Source organism: Scyliorhinus torazame, chromosome 10 (assembly GCF_047496885.1).
Source record: "Scyliorhinus torazame isolate Kashiwa2021f chromosome 10, sScyTor2.1, whole genome shotgun sequence".
Taxonomy (NCBI): domain Eukaryota; kingdom Metazoa; phylum Chordata; class Chondrichthyes; order Carcharhiniformes; family Scyliorhinidae; genus Scyliorhinus; species Scyliorhinus torazame.
The window spans coordinates 63,141,816-63,158,152 of NC_092716.1; the positions used below are offsets into that span (position 1 = coordinate 63,141,816).

The following is a 16,337-nucleotide window of genomic DNA, read 5'->3' on the forward strand; positions in this document are numbered from 1 at the left end:
TGAGGAGGAGAAGTGGGTCGTAATCAACAGGAAGTTTTCTTGTTCATGTTTATCTGGTGTCATGTGACTTCATGGGATCCATAGTCAACTTTGCAGACTCCCAGGACAACTCCCTCCCGACTATATAGGTGCCTAGGTCGATGCCACGTCGTCCATCCGGTTTCATTCTTTTGTTGATTTTGCTCTAATAGTTTGGTACAATTGACAGGTTTGCTAGACCGTTCCAGAGGACCTTTAAGAGTCAACCACATTGCTGTGGATCTGGAGTCACATCTAGACCAAACCAGTCAAGGATGGTAGATTTCCTTCCCTATAGGACATTAGTGATATTGAGATTTAAAGGTTTAGGGCGGGATTCTTCCGTACCCGACTGGACGGGGGGTCCTGGTGGGACGGAGTGGTGTGAACCACTCCGGCGTCGGGCCGCCCCAAAAGTGCCGCGCCAAAGGGCCTCCGCCGGCCGGTGCTAGTCGGCGCATGCGCGGGAGCACCAGTGTGCTGGCGTCATCCCCGCGTATGCGCACATGGAGTCACTTCCTCACTGGGAATGGTGGATGACCATGGCCTCCGGTGCGGAAGGAATAGAGTGCCCCCATGGCACAGGCTCGCCCGCGGATCGGTGGGCCCCGACCGCGGGCCAGGCCACCATGGGGGCACCTCCCGGGGCCAGATCCCCCCCCCGTGACTCCCCATGAACCCCGGAGCCCGCCCGCGCCACCAGGTCCCGCCGGTAAGGGACCAACTCCAATTTACGCCAGCGGGACCGGCATAGAACGGTCGGGACTTCGGCCTATCGTGGGCCGGAGAATCTGGACAGCCCCGGGTCCCACTGAGTCACGCCGGACCCCGGCATTCTCCGAGGCGGGCGGCGCGACTCACGCCACGCCGGTTTCTGGGGGGCGGAAGAATTGGGAGGACGGCGGGGGCGGGATTCACGCCGACCCCCGGCGATTCTCCCACCCGGCGGGGGGTCGGAGAATCCCGCCCTTAGATTACGAGGGCAGGATGCATAAACTTAGTTTGTATTCCCCCACGTTTAGAAGGTTTAGGGGTGATTTACTTTATCTTTTTAAAATGAAAGGCAGATTCAAAAAGGGGAGGTCCAGAGAAAGAGTTTCCTCTGCGTGGTGAGCAAATCCAGAACAAAATTAAAGAAAGACTAATTAAGAATGAAATCAAGAAGCATTTTTTATAATCATAAATGGTAGTGGTAAACTCACTTCCAAAAGGCTGTGGATGGTCAGTTAATTCCCAAGACTGAGATCAGTCTGTTTCTTTCGACAAGGCTACAAATGATATGGAGCAGAGGTGCATGAATATGATCTAATTGAATGGCAGAACACACTTGAAGAGTTCAATGGCCTACTGCTGTTCCTGAATAATATGATTTTATGCAAAATGCTTTTCTTAATGATGGCACACTTACCAGCATTGTCTGAGCCATTTAACCATGTGCTTGACGGAGAGGTTCCATCCAGTTTTCCTATATCAGAGCTAAGTGGTATCTTGTTTTGCTCTCCTGAACACTAAATGCAGAATGGAATAAATATTGAACTGTAAATCAACATAGCATTTGTAGTATAATTGTTCAAGTCTCTCTGTGGGATTAGCTCAGTTGGCTAGGTAGCCAGAGTGTGGTGTAGAATGATGGTGTCGGCAAGTGGAGAATCCCACCCATAGACTTTCTGCTGGCAATGAAGGTCATATTTTAAATTTGAAATAATAAGCATGGTGGAGTATTGAATGAAGATTTTAATATCTGGTGAAATTCTAAGTCCAGTCTTTATGAATAGAATCATATCACATAAAGGAAATCTTTCTCAACTATGTAACCCAGAAGTGTAATTTCATTTGAGAAGTGATTACATTCTGTAATACACAGAAAATATTATTAACACTGCAGGACATTGTGACAGAAAGTGCAACAGCAATCAGCGAGTAACGTCGGAGAAGAAGGATATAATCAACAATGAAGATTTGCAAATAACAATTGCATAAAGGAAAAAAAGTCGACAAGAGAAAAAGGGCTGATTTCTTGATCAGGCACTCGCAGTGCGGAACAGCACTCTTGAGAGCTCTGAGTAAGAAACCATAAGTGAAGCCCCTTGTTTTCTGCTTACTTATTTGAATGAATAGAAATCAATGTCTGTCGGACACAGATTTCCTGACCGGCTCCCTGCCAGCAGCATTCCACACAGGGAGAAACCAATTGACAAATCGACCTTACGGTCAGAAGAGCCGAGGCTAAACAAACTGAGGAGAAAAGTTTTAACGGTACCGATGAGGGATTTAACAAGAAAATAAAGAATGCATGCACCTCTGGAGAGAGAAAAACAGAGCCGGTCAGTGACCTTTCAATGCTGATGAAAATGCTGACTGACCTTCTGAGTAATTCCAACATTTTCTGCTTTTATTTCAGATTTGCCACATCTCTAGCATTTTCACTTTTGAAATAAATTATAGACCAGGATAACGTGTTTTCCCCCCCCACCCACCGGGGGTTGGGGGGGATAATTTAAATTGCTAATGACCACAATATCCTGCTGGGTAGGAGGGCAGTAAAATCCTAGCCCTGGTATTGGAAAGGAACAACTAGCCCAATAATTTCTCCAGTGACCTTTTTATGAATTCTGCCATATCCATTTTATTAACAGAGCAAAAGTAGGACAAAATTCCTCCTTTTGTTCTTGAAGATACTTCTGAAAGCGTCACAGTATCTTTCAATGCTTACATTTCCTCCAATAAATCAAATCAGATACAATTTAGAGATGATATTATCAGGATCCAACACTGAGGAGCTAACTGTGTTTCATGGAATATTTGATCATCTTTGGCCTTGGTTAGTTCTATAATGTTCAATCATTCTTAACCGGATCTTTAGCCTGTTTTAAGATATTCACATTCTTAAAAATGTCAGATTAATGCTGGAATGATAACCTTGTTAGCTGAATTACATCAGCACAAGATGTGAATGCCTTTTCAAGATAAAATTCTGCTTAAAATTAGGTTGTCAGATTAATAAGAGTTGGATTAATGAGAAATGACTGTAACATAACTCTTTAACAGCAAAGGCCTAATTATCCCACTTGCAGCTCGCTGACTAATTAAAGCACTGCTGGCTCGAGAATTTCTCCAGCGACCTAAATATTAATGTAACAACATAAAATTCACAGAGCAGCTGATGTTTTCCCTCCCTGACTTCAAAATTGCTGATCATACTTGTGTTTTAGTTAGTTTGAATAAATGCTATTAAAGATTTTCTCTCAATGAATACTTCTAATGTAGATATATGCATTGGCCCTTATTATATGCTTGAATGGAATGCTGCATTACCTTAGGAATGATAAATGCAATGTAAATGTATGAAAGAAAAAAAATATTTGCCTTTATATTGAGCTTTCATAAACACCAGTCATCTCAAAGCATTTTACAGCCAAGGAAGTACTCCTTTGAAGGCTAGTCACTATTGTAATGTGGGAAACACACCAACCAATTTGAGCACCACAAATTCCCATAAGCAGCAATGTGACAATGACCAGATAATCTGATTTAGTGGTGTTGATTGAGGGATAAATACTGTCCAGGAGACCAGGAAAAACTGCTGTAGCCATCTGGGATGGCCATTTACAAAGGGAAACCTGGCCACTTACAAAGGGGAGTATGGCCATTTGCAAAGAATCACGGGAAATGTGGCCAATGCAGGATTCAGACGAACTCCGAGCTTAAGTGTATCTTGGCCACTAGATAACTAGACACTATCGAAACCCCCAGCCGATTTGCATTCTAATGGCCCATTTCGCCAGAACAAAAGACTTGTACTCAGGTATAAGATACAGATACAGACTCGTCGGCACCACTCCCTTCACCCAGGAATCCCAAACAGCCAAGGTCAATGACCGCTCAGGACACGCCCAGCCAACAAGGCACCCTCCCCATTTATTGGCTAAAATCGTAGGCGGTAATCGAAGCCTGCTGAATGATTGGGTCCAAAGCTAAGGATCGTCCAAAAGAGCGCAAAACCCCCAAAGGATAAAAAGAGACACTGCCATGTGTTCGGTCTCTTTTGGGCCCGGCGCACCGGCACTCTCTTGGCCCGGCCTACGCCTGATACCAATTGCAGCACCACGACCCAAAGCGAGTTCAAGACCAACGATCGCAACCAGACAGACCAGCAGAAACAAAGTCACTTCTCCAGACCCAGCCACGCAAGATCCGAACAAAGGCTTTGTTCCTCTGCATAAAGCCGGGTGCCTGAAGTTAAGTACAGGTTGTTGTAGTGTTAGGTGTAATTTAGCGTGTAATTTAGCTTGTAGTGTTTTATGTTGCATGTCAAAGTAATTCTTGTGTGTAAACTATCATTGAACTTGAACTAACTAACTGGTTGCTTGGTCTTTGATCAATACGGTAAAGCCTTGTGGTGGTATCATTTGATACCTGGCGACTCTGAAAAGCAACATTATCATTAATAACTATCAGTATCCAGTTAAAAAGAGCATCATTATTAATTGGCAACATTACTCCGGTGCTGATTGGCAACACTCCCTTGCTCAGAATGGAAATAATGCCATGGCATCTTTTACATTCACCCAAATGGGCAAACGGTTCTTCAGTTTAACGTCTCATCCAAAAGATACTATTTCCCTCCATTGTCAACCTTGATTATTGTGCTCAAGCCCTGGAATGGCACTCACAGCTGGAACCTTGTATCTTTGAGGTAACAGCAGCACCAACTGAGCCATGGCTGACTCCAGCTGACTCGGATGTAGCTAGGGGCTTGAGCACCGATTTCAAAGAACAAAGAAATGTACAGCACAGGAAAAGGCCCTTCAGCCCTCCAAGCCCGTGCCGACCATGCTGCCTGACTAAACTACAATCTTCTACACTTCCTGGGTCCGTATCCCTCTATTCCCATCCTATTCATGTATTTGTCAAGACGCCCCTTAAATGTCACTATTGTCCCAGCTTCCACCACCTCCTCCGGTAGCGAGTTCCAGGCACCCACTACCCTCTGTGTAAAAAAACTTGCCTCGTACATCTACTCTAAATCTTGACCCTCTCACCTTAAACCTATGCCCCCTAGTAATTGACCCCTCTACCCTGGGAAAAAGCCTCTGACTATCCACTCTGTCTATGCCCCTCATAAATTTTGTAGACCTCAATCAGGTCGCCCCTCAACCTCCTTCGTTCCAGTGAGAACAAACCGAGTTTATTCAACCGCTCCTCATAGCTAATGCCCTCCATACCAGGCAACATTCTGGTAAATCTCTTCTGCACCCTCTCTAAAGCCTCCACATCCTTCTGGTAGTGTGGCGACCAGAATTGAACACTATACTCCAAGTGTGGCCTAACTAAGGTTCTATACAGCTGCAACATGACTTGCCAATTCTTATACTCAATGCCCCGGCCAATGAAGGCAAGCATGCCGTATGCCTTCTTGACTACCTTCTCCACCTGTGTTGCCCCTTTCAGTGACCTGTGGACCTGTACTCCTAGATCCCTCTGACTTTCAATACTCTTGAGGGTTCTACCATTCACTGTATATTCCCTACCTGCATTAGACCTTCCAAAATGCATTAACTCACATTTGCCCGGATTAAACTCCATCTGCCATCTCTCCGCCCAAGTCTCCAAACAATCTAAATCCTGCTGTATCCTCTGACCGTCCTCATCGCTATCCGCAATTCCACCAACCTTTGTGTCGTCTGCAAACTTACTAATCAGACCAGTTACATTTTCCTCCAAATCATTTATATATACTACAAACAGCAAAGGTCCCAGCACTGATCCCTGTGGAACACCACTGGTCACAGCCTTCCAATTAGAAAAGCATCCTTCCATTGCTACTCTCTGCCTTCTATGACCTAGCCAGTTCTGTATCCACCTTGCCAGCTCACCCCTGATCCCGTGTGACTTCACCTTTTGTACTAGTCTACCACGAGGGACCTTGTCAAAGGCCTTACTGAAGTCCATATAGACAACATCCACTGCCCTACCTGCATCAATCATCTTTGTGACCTCCTCGAAAAACTCTATCAAGTTAGTGAGACACGACCTCCCCTTCACAAAACCATGCTGCCTCTCACTAATACATCCATTTGCTTCCAAATGGGAGTAGATCCTGTCTCGAAGAATTCTCTCCAGTAATTTCCCTACCACTGAAGTAAGGCTCACCGGCCTGTAGTTCCCTGGATTATCCTTGCTACCCTTCTTAAACAGAGGAACAACATTGGCTATTCTCCAGTCCACCGGGACATCACCTGAAGACAGTGAGGATCCAAAGATTTCTGTCAAGGCCTCAGCAATTTCCTCTCCAGCCTCCTTCAGTATTCTGGGGTAGATCCCATCAGGCCCTGGGGACTTATCTACCTTAATATTTTTCAAGACACCCAACACCTCGTCTTTTTGGATCTCAATGTGACCCAGGCTATCTACACACCCTTCTCCAGACTCAACATCTACCAATTCCTTCTCTTTGGTGAATACTGATGCAAAGTATTCATTTAGTACCTTGCCCATTTCCTCTGGCTCCACACATAGATTCCCTTGCCTCTCCTTCAGTGGACCAACCCTTTCCCTGGCTACCCTCTTGCTTTTTATGTACGTGTAAAAAGCCTTGGGATTTTCCTTAACCCTATTTGCCAATGGCTTTTCGTGACCCCTTCTAGCCCTCCTGACTCCTTGCTGAAGTTCCTTCCTATTTTCCTTATATTCCACACAGGCTTTGTCTGTTCCCAGCCTTTTAGCCCTGACAAATGCCTCCTTTTTCTTTTTGGTGAGGCCTACAATATCTCTCGTTATCCAAAGTTCCCGAAAATTGCCGTATTTATCCTTCTTCCTCACAGGAATATGCCGGTCCTGAATTCCTTTCAACTGACACTTGAAAGCCTCCCACATGCCAGATGCTGATTTGCCCGCAAACATCCGCCCCCAATCTAGATTCTTCAGTTCCCGCCTAATATTGTTATAATTAGCCTTCCCCCAATTTAGCACATTCATTCTAGGACCACTCTTATCCTTGTCCACCAGCACTTTAAAACTTACTGAATTGTGGTCACTGTTCCCGAAATGCACCCCTACTGAAACTGCTACCACCTGGCCGGGCTCATTCCCCAATACCAGGTCCAGTACCGCCCCTTCCCTAGTTGGACTGTCTACATATTGTTTTAAGAAGCCCTCCTGGATGCTCCTTACAAACTCTGCCCCGTCTAAGCCCCTGGCACTAAGTGAGTCCCAGTCAATATTGGGGAAGTTGAAGTCTCCCATCACCACAACTCTGTTGTTTTTACTCGTTTCCAAAATCTGTCTACCTATCTGCTCCTCTATCTCCCGCTGGCTGTTGGGAGGCCTGTAGTAAACCCCCAACATTGTGACTGCACCCCTCTTATTCCTGATCTCTACACATATAGCCTCACTGCCCTCTGAGGTGTCCTCCCGCAGTACAACTGTGATATTCTCCCTAACCAGTAACGCAACTCTGCCTCCCCTTTTCCATCCCCCTCTATCCCACCTGAAACATCGAAATCCTGGAACGTTTAGCTGCCAATCCTGCCCTTCCCTCAACCAGGTCTCTGTAATGGCAACAACATCATAGTTCCAAGTACTAATCCAAGCTCTAAGTTCATCTGCCTTACCCGTAATACTTCTTGCATTAAAACATATGCACTTCAGGCCACCAGACCCGCTGTGTTCAGCAACTTCTCCCTGTCTGCTCTGCCTCAGAGCCACACTGTCCCTATTCCCTAGTTCTCCCTCAATGCCCTCACCTTCTGACCTATTGCTCCCATGCCCACCCACCTGCCATACTAGTTTAAACCCTCCCGTGTGACACTAGCAAACCTCGCGGCCAGGATATTTATGCCTCTCCAGTTTAGATGTAACCCGTCCTTATATAGGTCACACCTGCCCCGGAAGAGCTCTCAGTGGTCCAGATAATGTAAACCCTCCCTCCTGCACCAGCTGTTTAGCCATGTGTTTAGCTGCTCTATCTTCCTATTTCTAGCCTCACTGGCACGTGGCACAGGGAGTAATCCCGAGATTACAACCTTAGAGGTCCTGTCTTTTAACTTTCTGCCTAGGTCCCTGAACCCCTGCTGCAGGACCTCATGCCCCTTCCTGCCTATGTCGTTAGTACCAATATGTACAATGACCTCTGTCTGTTTGCCCTCCCCCTTCAGGATGCCCTCTACCCGTTCGGAGACATCCTGGACCCTGGCACCAGGGAGGCAACATACCATCCTGGAGTCTCTGTCACGTCCACAGAAGCACCTATCTGTGCCCCTGACTATAGAGTCCCCTATTACTATTGCACTTCTGCGCTTTGACCCTCCCTTCTGAACATCAGAGCCAGCCGTGGTGCCACTGCTCTGGCTGCTGCTGTTTTCCCCTGATAGGCTATCCCCCCCGACAGTGTCCAAAGGGGTATACCTGTTCGAGAGGAGGGCAACCACAGGGGATTCCTGCACTGACTGCCTGCCCTTTCTGGTGGTCACCCATTTCTCTGCCTGCACCTTGGGTGTGACCACATTTATATAACTGCGATCTATGACGCTTTCCGCCACCTGCATGCTCCTAAGTGCATCCAATTGCTGCTCCAACCGAACCATGCGGTCTGTGAGGAGCTCCAGTTGGGTGCACTTTCTGCAGATGAAACCATCCGGGACGCTGGAAGCCTCCCGGACCTGCCACATCTCACAGTCAGAGCACTGCACCCCTCTAACTGACATTGCGTCAATTAATTAGTAACTTAAAATTAAAAGTTTAACATTTTTTTAAAAAATGTTATAACTATCTGTTTCCTAGCACTAGATGTCTACTGTAAATGTGAAAGCTAAATATAGTACTCTCCGATCTCTGGCTTAGATACCCCTCTAAATTATAATTAAGTAATTATGTTTAATTAGTTACCAATGCTTAATTTTTTAAATTTAGTGTAGATTCCCAACCAGCCACTCAGGTCACAGCTTTTCTGTGATGTCACTTCAGTCCCCCCCCCCCACACACAATTTAAAAAGGTAATGAAAGTAAAAATGAGTAAAAATCATTACCTTCTGAGGGTCTTAGATGTTCTCAGGTTCTCTCCCTGACAGAGACTGTTTTTTAAATCTCCGCTCCGACTCGCAGTTCCCGCTCTTTTTAAATCTCCGCTCCGACTCGCAGCTCCCGTTCTTTTTAAATCTCCGCTCCGACTCGCAGCTCCCGCTCTTTTTAAATCTCCGCTCCGACTCGCAGCTCCCGCGCTTTTTAAATCTCAGCTCCGACTCGCAGCTCCCGCGCTTTTTAAATCTCCGCCCCGACTCGCAGCTCCCGCGCTTTTTAAATCTCCGCTCCGACTCGCAGCTCCCGCGCTTTTTAAATCTCCGCCTGGTACAAGGCAAAAGACTGGTCAGAAACACATAATACATTTCAACATAAACAATCTGTGATTTTCTTACATTTGGTTGGTTCATTTGGTAATTGTTGATCAGGTTGGCATAGTGTCCATTTTTATTCATTAGTAACACATGTTTTCCTTTTTCTTTAACTTTGCCTTCCTCCAATAAAAGGATTTCATCACAATGTTCTAAGTACTGGAGATAAATGTAAAAATAAATGAACATGGGGTATATCTGTACAAACCTGTCAATCCTGATACTCTGCAAAGCATTGTGCTTCTAATTAGAAAAGTCTGCATCCCTTCTGTGGAAGCTACTCCAATATTACAGTCACTGGGGTAAGTCACCAGAGAAACTGCTTCATGTATTCTGACAGGCAGCATGAACTTTTCAGAAATGAATGCCAATTCAATGTTAGTGCAATGAATATCGAAGTATAGCACATATACTTAAATGGTTTCTTTCAATAAAAATTAATCTTACTGAATTTTACATCCCTGGATAAACACACATTTCTACTGAGAAATTTGGGAGTTTTGAATGCAGGTATATTTATCCAGAATTCAATGTATAAATTTCAATGGTGTATTTAACTTACCCACTCTCTTTTTGTACCGTACCAACTAGGATGACACTTGCTGCTATAAAAGTTGTTAAATACGTCAAAGTGGATTCTCCATTTGGCGGTTGGGCAGTCCTGACACTGCATGATCTCAACCCAGTTTCCTGAAACAGGCTGGTTATGCAGGAGTGCCTCCTGGCAGGGCCCCTGCCATGATGAGGGAACCCACCACTGCCAGTGCACAAAGATTAGATACACAGATGCACGACATGCGAGCTGACGTGCATAGGAGTTCATGGTAATTTTCAAAGGAACACGCAGCAATCACATTCCGGTGCATGAATATTTCAGGACAAATTGATGGTAAAGTTCAGAAACTAAATTCTCTGATGAAGGATTTGTAGCATGATTGTTTTTTTGCACGGTTGCCTCATGGCACCGAGATCCCAGGTTCAATCCCGGCTCTGGGTCACTGTCTGTGGAACCACCTTCTTGGGTAAAGTTGGTTCAGTTTGTATCCATCTTGTCCATTAGCTGGCTGAAGCAAGGAGAATTGCCACAGGGGCATCCATCCTATTAGATTCCCTTCAATGATAGGCAGCAAATGAAACAAGTACATAATAAATCCAAAAAAAGTCACCAAACTAAATTCAATGAAAGAATGCAAAAAAGCTTAAAAATATAGTTCACACTCACTACTAATAAGTAATTAATCTCCACCAGAACACATTACCAGGGAGGTGTTCTGTATCTTTGGTGTAGACCTGCTTTTTCTCTCGACCAGGCTGTTGGCCCACTGTTTTCCTTTTTACATACCTAGCCCCTACCTCTTCATCTATTTATACTCTGTCTGCATCTTGCAAATACCTGGACTGCAATTCTCCATCTGCTGAGATTCTCTTTTCCTGCTGGCAGGACACCCACGCCCTGGGTTTCCCAATGGCGTGGGGTGGCTTCAATAGGAAATCCCATTGACAAGTGGCTGGATTCTTTCTTCCAACCTCCAGCGAACAGCACGCTGCCAGGAAGCATGCGGCTGGGGGACCGGAGAATCCCAGTTTCTTTGATTTTCCCATGATGCCTCCCATTGTCTCATTTTCAAATTACTCCTGTCTTTCAAACTCTCCTGTTCTCTACAAGCACAGATTATTCCATGTATTTGTGATTTTCCTTTTTACCACCTCTTGTTCTATTTGCTCTGAAATTATGCTCAAGTGTAACATCTGCCAGTTCTACCTCATGCCCATACTCAGAGGTTCCTGGCCTGCTCTGTGTTTTAAGTGCTTTCTGTTTTTGTATTTTGCTTTATCTTTGGTGATGATGCCACATTTCTGGTGTTGGCTCGGGAAATGTAACCCGGGTTATCCCAACTTTTACACATTTAACGGAGCACTTCATGTTAAATCCTCATCTCAAAATGTCCTGCTCTCTCTCACCCCATGACCATGTCCAGTTTTCAGTACGTTACCTGCAGCTGGTGAGTGACTAGAATCACTGTTTTCCCACGGAGTGTTTTTTTGACACACTGCTCAAAGATGTGTTTCCCAACATGAGCATCCACAGCTGATAAGGGATCATCCAACAGGTAAATATCTTGGTCTGAATACACAGCTCGAGCAATGCTAATTCGTTGCTTCTGCCCACCTGACAGGTTGAGCCCTCGTTCTCCTATCTTTGATTTAATTTAAAAAATCCATTAACATTTTCATTTACCTCGGAATATCTGATTAAATGTCTCTGAGATCAATCTTCTCATTCTTGACTAAAGTTTCTTACTTCAGTTAAATCTCCAAAGGGGAATATAGCCAGGTCCTGTTGTAGACAGCAGGCTTCTATTACTTTCTTATACCTGCAGGTTTATAAAGAAGTTAAACATGATTAGAAAATGTTCTATAGCGGAATCATTCTTAATTTTTCCAATATAAACAATTGCAGAGTTAGCACAATCACATAGTACCACACATTCTCCAGTCACATAGTGCAACACCACATCAATGACAACTGGTGACAACTTTGCCATCCAGATGTCCTTTGAGGAATTCCCAGGGGCATGTTTGATGGGATCAAAATGGCAACTGATCCATCAGCAAAGAAAACTGATCCATTGAAAACAAATGCAAGGAGGTTATCGGCGACAGCAGTTGGAAAAATGGCTGGAACACTCACTTGAGGTGTATTCTAGGGCATGGAGGAAGCTGTAGACATAACAGAGGGCCTGCCTTTTACAACAGAGCTGAATATCAAATGCACAATGGAGATTAGCAAAGTGATTGACTTGCTTGCCTTGAGCAAAGCTCCAAGTGCTGATGCTATACTGCCTGAACTTATCAAACATAGAAATCAGCACTCCTGTAACATCTGCATGAACATCTCTGTCTCTGCTGGAGGAAGGGCGTAATGCCTCAGGATGTGGATACAGAACTGGTTTGGGCACAGAAAACAGAGGGTAGCAGTAAAAGTGTGTTTTTCTGAATATACGCCTGTGACTAGCGGCGTTCCACAGGGATCAGTTCTGGGGCCTTTGTTGTTCGTGGTGTGTATAAATGATTTGGAAGAAAATGTAGCTGATCTAATTAATAAGCTCGCAGATGATACAAAAATTGGAAGAGTTGCGGATAGTGAAGAGGATTGTCAGAGGATACAGCAGGATATAAACTGGTTGGAGTCTTGGGCGGACAAATGGCAAATAGACTTTAATAAGGAAAAGTGTGAGGTAATGCACTTTGGAAGGTCCAGTGCATGTAGGAATTGCACAATAATGGTAGAACTCTTTTGAGTATTGACAGGCAGACAGATCTGGGCGTGCATGTCCACCGATCACTGAAAGTGGCAATGCATGTGGATAGGGTGGTCAAGAAGACATACAGCATGCTGGCCTTCATCGGTCAGGGCATTGAATATAAAAATTGGCAAGTCATGCTGCATCTGTACAGGACCTTAGTTAGGCCACATTTGGAATATTATGTACAATTCTGGTCGCCACACTACCAGAAGGATGTGGGTGCTTTGGACAGGGCACAGAAGCAGCTTATTAGGATGTTGCCTGGTATGGAGGTGTGGTAGTCTGTGTAGAGGTATTACGGTACCTGGTAATGCTGGAACACCATTGGTAGATATTGTAAGCTCCCTATTGGTCAAACTGTATGGTTGCTCCGCCCTGCAAGGCAGGGTATAAGAGCCCGTGCCACCCCAGCAGCCTGCATTTTGTACCTGAGCTGCTGGGGGAAACATCTAGCTTATTAAAGCCTTCGGTTGGACTACAACCTTGCTTTAATGGTCATTGATCGTGCATCAATTTAATAAGCTAGATTTAAAAGGATGGAGCTCTGAATCAAGCCGGAGTGTCTGCAACTCAGCCCCCACGCGACGAACTCAGCGGCAATCTTCAAGCACTGGCTGGCATGTTTTAAAGGATATCTCGGAACGGCAGAAAACACACCCACTGGAGAACAAAAATTGCAAGTCCTGCACTCGAGGGTGAGCACGGAAATTTACACCCCCATCGACAATGCGTAGGACTTCGTGCAGCAATGGAGCTGCTAAAAGGATATTATATTCGCCCAGTAAACCAGGTCTACGCCTGACATCTGCTCGCAACGAGGCGACAAATCCCTGGGGAATCGCTGGAAGAATTCTACAGTGCGCTCCTGGTGTTGGGGAGAAATTGCAGCTGCCCGCAGGTTTCAGCGAGCGACCACACAGAACTCTTGATCTGGGACGCTTTCGTGGCAGGTATGCTGTCCTCCCAAATCCGCCAGCGATTGCTGGAAAAAGACACCCTAGGCCTCAAGGAGGCACGGGCCCTTGCAGGCTCCCTGGATGTGGCCTCCAGAAACGCCCGCGCTTACGTTCCCGACTGCGCGGCAGCCCCCTGGGCAGCGTGGAACCCCTCCGCAGCTGACCCCGAGATATCCCCCGTGCCCCCACAAGTTGTGCTGCAAGGCATCCTGGCAACCCCGGGGGGCCCCGCTGCTACTTTTGCGGGCAGGCCAGGCACCCCCGGCAGCGCTGCCCAGCCCAGGCATCCACCTGCGAGGGATGCGGTTAAGAAGGGCCACTTTGTGGTGGTATGCCAGGCCCGTGCGGTCGCCGCGGTCTCCGGCGGCGATTGCGGACCGCCACCACAAACCTCTCCACGGTCCCCGTGCGGCCAGCGGTCGCCGCCATCTTCCTCCTCCAGGGCAGCGTGCGGCCCCCGGGCGCCGCCCTCTTGTCCCACGGACGCCATGTTCGATGGATGGGAGCCGCCATTTTGCGCACCCCCAGCCATGTGCGACCAATGGGAGCCGCCATCTTGGATGGACTCCCAGGACCCCAGCTCGGCTGACCGTACACTGCCCGAAGAGAACACTCAACTGCTGCGGCTAGCCTCGGTGACCCTGGACTAGTCCCGGCCTCGAACACTCTCAACTTCTACAACAACAGTACTAATCAACGGGCACCGACTCTGGGAGCACGGAGAGCTTCATACACCCCGACACGGTAAGGCGCTGTTCTCTCCTTGTCCACCCCGTTAATCAAAAAATCTCCCTGGCCTCCGGTTCCCACTCAGTAGAGATAAAGGGTTTCTGTTTTCACAGTCCAGGGAAGGGAGTTTACAAATTACCGACTCTACGTCCATCCCAACCTCTGCGCGACACACTCCTAGGTTTAGACGTCCAGTGTAATCACCAAAGTCTAAATTTCAAATTCGGCGGCCCTATACTCCCCCACTCACTGTCTGCGGCCTCGCGACCCTCAAGGAGTCATTGAAGCTAGCAACAGTCCCTGGAGAGCTCAAGTAGTGGTGGTAAAGACTGGGGAGAAGCATAGGATGGTCATCGACTACAGTCAGACCATCAACAGGTTTATGCAGTTGGACGCGTACCCTCTCCCCCGCATATCTGACCTGGTAAACAGGATCGCACATTACAAGGTCTTCTCCACGGTGGATCTTAAGTCCGCCTACCACCAGCTCCCCATCCGCACTAGTGACCGCAAATACACTGCCTTCGAGGCAGATGGGCGACTCTATCACTTCTTAAGGGTTCCCTTCGGTGTCACTAACAGGGTCTCGGTCTTCCAGCGCGAGATGGACCGAATGGTTGACCGGTACGGTTTACGGGCAACATTCCCGTATCTCGATAATCTCACCATCTGCAGCCACGACCAGCAGGACCACGGCACCAACCTCCGAAAATTCCTCCAGTCCGTAAAGATCCTTAACCTTACATATAACAAGGATAAATGTGTGTTTAGCACCGACCGCCTAGCCATCCTCGGCTACGTCGTGCAAAATGGAGTTATAGCCCCCGACCCTGAACGCATGTGCCCCCTTATGGAGTTCCCCCTCCCTCAATGCTCCAAGGCCCTGAAGCGCTGCCTAGGGTTTTTCTCTTACTATGCCCAGTGGGTCCCCAACTATGCGGACAAGGCCCGTCCCCTGATCCAATCCACAGCTTTTCCCCTGTCGATAGAAGCCCGCCAGGCCTTCAGCCGCATCAAGGCAGACATTTCAAAGGCCACGATGCACGCCATCGACGAGTCCCTCCCCTTCCAGGTCGAGAGCGACGCGTTTGACGTAGCTCTGGTGGCCACCCTCAACGAAGCGGGCAGACCCGTGGCCTTCTTCTCACGTACCCTCCATGCTTTTGAAATCCACCACTCCTCAGTCGAAAAGGAAGCCCAGGCCGTAGTAGAAGCTGTGCGACATTGGAGGCATTACCTGGCCGGCAGGAGATTCACTCTCCTCACTGACCAATGGTCGGTTGCTTTCATGTTCGATAATGCACAGCGGGGCAAGATAAAAACGATAAGATCTTGCGGTGGAGGATCGAACGCTCCACCTACAACTATGAGATCTTGTATCGTCCCGAGAAGCTAAACGAGCCTCCTGATGCCCTGTCCCGCGGCACATGTGCCAACGCACAAGCGGACCGCCACTGAGCCCTCCACAAGGACCTCTGCCACCCGGGGGTCACTCGCTTTTTCCACTTCATCAAGACCCGCATCCGCAACCTGCCCTATTCCATCGAGGAGGTCAGGACAGCCACCAGGGACTACCAAATCTGCGCGGAGTGCAAACCGCACTTCTACCGGCCAGAGAAAGCGCATCTGGTAAAGGCTTCCCGTCCCTTTGAACACCTCAGCATGGACTTCAACGGCCCCCTCCCCTCCACCGACTGCAACACGTACTTCCTGAACGTGATTGACGAGTACTCCTGGTTCCCATTCGCCATCCCCTGCCCCGACATGACCGCAACCACCATCATCAAGGCCCTCCATATCATCTTTGCACTGTTCGGGTTCCCCGCTTACATACATAGTGATAGGGGGTCCTCCTTTATGTGCGGCAATTCCTGCTCAGCAAGGGCATCGCCTCAAGCAGGACGACCAGTTACAACCCCCGGGTTAACGGACAGGTA

At 47.3% G+C, this 16,337-nt stretch overlaps 1 protein-coding gene across 6 annotated transcripts in view; it reads right to left on the minus strand.

The window, feature by feature from the left end:
• Positions 1-16,337, minus strand: part of abcc12 (ATP-binding cassette, sub-family C (CFTR/MRP), member 12) — a 296,461-nt gene that overhangs the window by 128,946 nt on the left and 151,178 nt on the right. For 5 of the 6 annotated variants that reach the window (XM_072518199.1, XM_072518200.1, XM_072518198.1 and 2 more), the window contains 4 exons: positions 11,710-11,782; positions 11,402-11,605; positions 9,432-9,566; positions 1,427-1,526 (listed from right to left, as the gene is read on the minus strand). In XM_072518199.1, the coding sequence (XP_072374300.1) occupies positions 1,427-1,526; positions 9,432-9,566; positions 11,402-11,605; positions 11,710-11,782 (512 nt within the window). Of the gene's footprint in view, positions 1-1,426; positions 1,527-9,431; positions 9,567-11,401; positions 11,606-11,646; positions 11,783-16,337 lie in introns of those variants that run through there. The other variant, XM_072518203.1, reaches the window with a different exon arrangement.